Source organism: Capricornis sumatraensis, chromosome X, assembly GCF_032405125.1.
Source record: "Capricornis sumatraensis isolate serow.1 chromosome X, serow.2, whole genome shotgun sequence".
Taxonomy (NCBI): Eukaryota; Metazoa; Chordata; class Mammalia; order Artiodactyla; family Bovidae; genus Capricornis; species Capricornis sumatraensis.
The window spans coordinates 48610976-48615664 of record NC_091092.1 but is presented as its reverse complement, the minus strand read 5'-3'; the positions used below and the strand labels follow the sequence as shown (position 1 = coordinate 48615664).

At 49.3% G+C, this 4689-nt stretch overlaps 1 protein-coding gene across 1 annotated transcript; it reads right to left on the bottom strand.

Moving 5' to 3' along the window:
- Window positions 1–3809: 3809 nt before the first annotated feature.
- LDOC1 (LDOC1 regulator of NFKB signaling) lies at window positions 3810–4250 on the bottom strand. Its single transcript, XM_068962929.1, has one exon. It carries the CDS (start codon window positions 4248–4250, stop codon window positions 3813–3815), a length of 438 nt encoding a protein of 145 aa, XP_068819030.1. The 3' UTR covers window positions 3810–3812.
- Between the last annotated feature and the right edge of the window lie 439 nt (window positions 4251–4689).

The window sequence follows — 4689 nt, the reverse complement described above, 5'->3', positions numbered from 1 at the left end:
CAAAATTCATCCAGGCATGCACACTAAGTAGCTTCAGTCATGTCTAACTCTTCACAACCCTATGGACTGTAGCCCACCAGGATCCTCTGTCCATGGGATTTCCCAGGCAAGAGTAGTGGAGTGGGTTGCCACGCCCTCCTCCAGAGGATCTTCCAGACCCAGGGATCAAACCTGTGTCTCCTGCATCGGCAAGCAGGTTCTTTACCATAAAGCCCAGCAAAATTCATATTTCAAACCAAATAATATATATACTTCATACAATTATCCCACATTGATCATCCATCAAGGAAAACATTCTCAGGAATGTTCTAAATTCAGATACCCCTTTATTAGCTTCATTTTAATTGCTTTAAGAAGTTAAAAAATTATTTAAATTTATTTATTAAAAAAATAAATATTCCACTAATTTCAAGAAGACATCTCCCTCTACTTCCAAATCACTGTTATAATAACAGAACATAACCAAACACAATGTGCATAATGTACCTTTAGCTTTACATACCATCCTGCAAAACACAATAAGACAGGATTAATGGATGGCACTTCTTACCTACTCAAGTGATTAGAGAAATTCAATCATACTTTGGAAGATTTAATATGATTCCATGAGTATGATCTACAATATGATTGATTTCATTAACAGCATAATTTCAGCGACCTTTTCAAGTCCAGTGTGATGGGAATTCAGGAGTCTGAAGTTCATACTTGCTATTTCAACATTTTCACCTACTTTTAATAGTTTCTATCTGAGTGGTGACACTCTGTTCAGATGTGGTTATCTGCTTCTCCATTCTTTTCTGCTGTGCTTATGCTACAATCAAACTATCATGAATTCCTCCCATGGGAGTCATGCCCTTGCTAGTATTGATGCTTTTATTGCAGAATCTGCCCCTAAGGAGCCAGATTCTTAACACTGCCCCTCTCTGCAGCTCACGGCATAACCTGCTCCTCCATGACACATGAAGGACACTAACACACACACACACACACACACACACACACAGAGTCAGCTCACACCCATGCATACATGCCCAGGATGTGTGCATTTCAGATTCCAGAACCTCCTGGCCTAGCTGTCATGAGTGCTACTCAGGCACTGTGTTGGCATCTTCACTGACCAGAGACCCTTTACTTCCCCATGAGAAGAAAGGACTCACTTGGTTTGGTGGTAGGGAGATCTCATCTATTCATGCCTTCAACTTCCACCCTGAAAACGTCACCCTCATATCTAATCAGTTAAGATTCTTTTTCTGGACCTTACCTTGTAGCAAGGTAGCATCCTAATTTTGGCCCAAGGCACCATAAAACCAACAAATTGAAATCACCATAAGGCCAAGATCTACATTTCTTTGACCATCATATCTCTTTCTCCTCTAAATCTACCCAGGCCACTGATTACTTCAGATGACTGATTTTTGGTTTCACTAGGTTTCATTCAGCTCTCAGCTCTTGACCAGCACTTTCCCACATCCACCCCCAGGATGGACCTCAACCTCCTCTGCTATATGGTTATTTACCCCTGTCACACCCTCCAGAAACAACCTGCTTAGGCTGGAAAAATGACTCCTGCTCTGGACTTTGCCTCTTCACCAAAGTAACTGTAAACTGACTTTTTATCTGACTTCATGCCAGATCCAAAACAGTAAACAAAGTCTCGTGCTGCTCCCATTTCCACTATCCCTGAGCCTACCCTGCTCCTATGGACTCCTGACATTTTCCTACTGAAGCCAAGGTCATAGCAAGAGATCTGTTTCTGGAATGATGCTTCGGTTCCCAGGCCTAAGAGTAAGAGCCCAAGTTTACTGAGTGCTCATCCTGTAGCAGGGACAGTTCAAACTATCTCATGTGTGTGATCTCACTGAAGCCACACCCATAAACTACCCAGGAGAATGATTAGGATCTCATTTAACCCACACTGTGAGGTTTACCCAGTACAAATAAAAGAACACTTAGCATTGAAAGGTCTTAAACAACAAGGAAATTCATTACCTAAATTAGAAGTTCTAAGGTAGGGCTGGCTCTGGATATGGTACAATGAAGACATTGGGGCAGATACAGATAAGAACTCAGAACAGCTCAAATCCTCCATGACAGGTCCTGGCTGGCATAGGCAGCCCCCACAAATCCCTGGACCAAGGTTCCCTGACTTAACACTGCAGCGACTTAACTGTGTAATTGCCTCACAAAGGTATGCAGTTTCTTCTCAACACTCACCCCACTAGCTCAGTGCCTCTGAGCCTTCCGGGCCCACAAAGAGATCTCAGCACAGCTCAGATAGCAGCAGTACAAGATCTAGGTATCTTGTCAGTTTCTTCAGGCAGGAATCTGGGGCACATGGATGGGTGGGAATTCTAAGGGGATCCGCCTGAGGAAGATGAAATGTTCAAATCAGGCTCCATTTAGTATGCACACATTTATCCAGGATCTGGGATTTAATGTTAGTTCAAGCACCTAAAAGGGGTTTTAAAACTATGTGCTACACTATGTATTGAAGCCTAAAATCAATAGCACCCCACAGGCACTAAGAGTTAACAGGCAGAACATCTCTGACCATGTTGAGGAAGAACCCCAAAGTTCATGAAAATAGAAATATTGTGTGTCCTGACTTGTACTTGTTGTTCCAGTCTAATTATTAATAGTGTCCCCTTGAAGCTCTCTCAAAATTGTCCCAGTTTGGGATGGTGTGGCACCTGCCTGCTCAGCCACCCCTTACCCATGCCACCTCAGAAGCACCAGAGAACACTCCCTTCACCAGGGCTATAAGAAAGGCATCAGTGGGGGTAGTACCAGTTTCCCCATAAAGCCCTGTAGTAACTGTCCTCTGGAGCTTAGTCGTGACAGTGGGGAGTACAGAGATTGAAAGTTGAATTAGATTCCCTGATACCAGTGGGAATGAGAGTCAGGGTGAAAGTGGCAAAGGCCAATGATAGCCCTTAACCATGAAAAGACACTTGCTGTTGTTGTTTTTTTTTTTTTTTTTTCGGTAGTGCTTGAAATTTATTGAAAAGAATGCAAATACTTTTTCCAGGTAGCATTGAGGAGCTGGGCTGAGTACTCGCTTTTGTTTGTATTGTTCGGTTTTTAGTATTTCTGTCCAAATGCACACCTCGATGGGACTGCTGCAATTTTGAAACAAAGATGACGGGTGTGCAAAACTGGTGCATAGGAGAAATGTCAACAATTGGGTTTCCAGGCACAATGGGCCCCTGCAGCAATCTGGTGGGCCAGGAGGAAGACCTGCAGTTAGTAGGGAACAATTAATCAAGTTGAAAGATCAGCCCCTGGGGAGGGGGGTGGAGTTGGTGAGCAGTCCAAATCAGTGTCCCAGGAGGTGTAGCCCACAAAGGCATCTTCTAGATTGCTCCTGATCTCCAAAGGCCGGGTCTATCGCTGGAATCTGGTGGAGGGTGCTTGGGTGGCAGCGCAGGTCGCTGGGCAGAGGTGCAGGCCTGACAGTCGGCAGGGCAGAGTATAGGCTGACCGGTTTGTAAGAGGGGCTTGCCCTAGAGCTGGGGCTCAGAACACAGTTCTAATGAGCAGTGAGGGTCCCGGGGCTGGCCAGAGTGGGCAGCAGAGTGCACTTCAGAGACGCCCCAGCCTCAGCAGCAGGTGACTGGAGAGCACTATGCCTGGAACAAAGACAAGCACTACGGCAGAGAGTGGAGGGTGAGGAAGACAACCAGAGGGGAGGGAAAGGCCAGGGGATCACAGCGTTAGGGGAGCGCAGTGGCTCCGGGCGGGGCGAGGCGGGGAGGCAGCGGGGGTGGCGGCGGGCAGTGCCCTTCCCCCTCTAGGCCCGAGGGTCTCCGGGCCTAATAATCATCTTCTTCATCTTCGTCTTCGTCTTCGTCGTCATCCCAGCCAAAACACTGTTTCATCTCATCGACGAAGGCCCGGTAATCGCCCAGGATGGGGCTATCCATCTCAATGTAGGGCACCACCCACTCCTCGGCTTCCCCGGTGAGCAGGCTGATCAGGAATGCCACCTTCATGGCGTCGTTGCAGAATCGGTTCTCGTTGACGAGCATGTAAGACGCCGTCTGCACGATAAATTCGGGGAGCCGGGAGCTCTCGCCGTCAAACGTTTCGGGGAAGGGCACAGGGCAGCTCGGCGGACGTACCTGGCGCAGCAGGGTGGCCCTCTCGCACACCAGCAGCCGAAGCTGTTCCATGAGCTGGCTGTTCTCGATGCTAAGGGCGCGGTGCCGCATCAGAAGCGCGTGCAGCAGCAGGACCAGCTCATCCACCATGACGAACAGCTTGGAAAGGCAGGGCAGGGCGCAGCTCGATTCGGCTAGGCTAAGGTGCTCTCGGAGGCCTCGCAGGAAGTGCGTGTCGGAGGAGACGCGCGGTGGCTAGGGGCGAGGGGCGGTGCGCGCAGGGGTCCCGGCGGCGGCGCAAGCTCCGCCCACACAGCCGAGCTGACGGCCCCGCTCAGGCACCGCCCTGCTGGAGGGGGCGGGGCCGGGGAAGGCAAGGGGCGGGGCCGGGGTGGCCCGGACGGGGGCTCGGGGTCCGCGCTCGCAGGTCCCGGGGCCGCTGGATAAAGGCGAAGACCCAACCTTGGATGTGGGTCGGGCCATAGCCTGGACCGTGCAAGCTCGAAAGACCCATCTCTCAGAAAGGTTCAACCTGCTCAGGTTTAAAGGACTCACCACCCTTCAGCCAAGCCGACTCATACATCTCGGT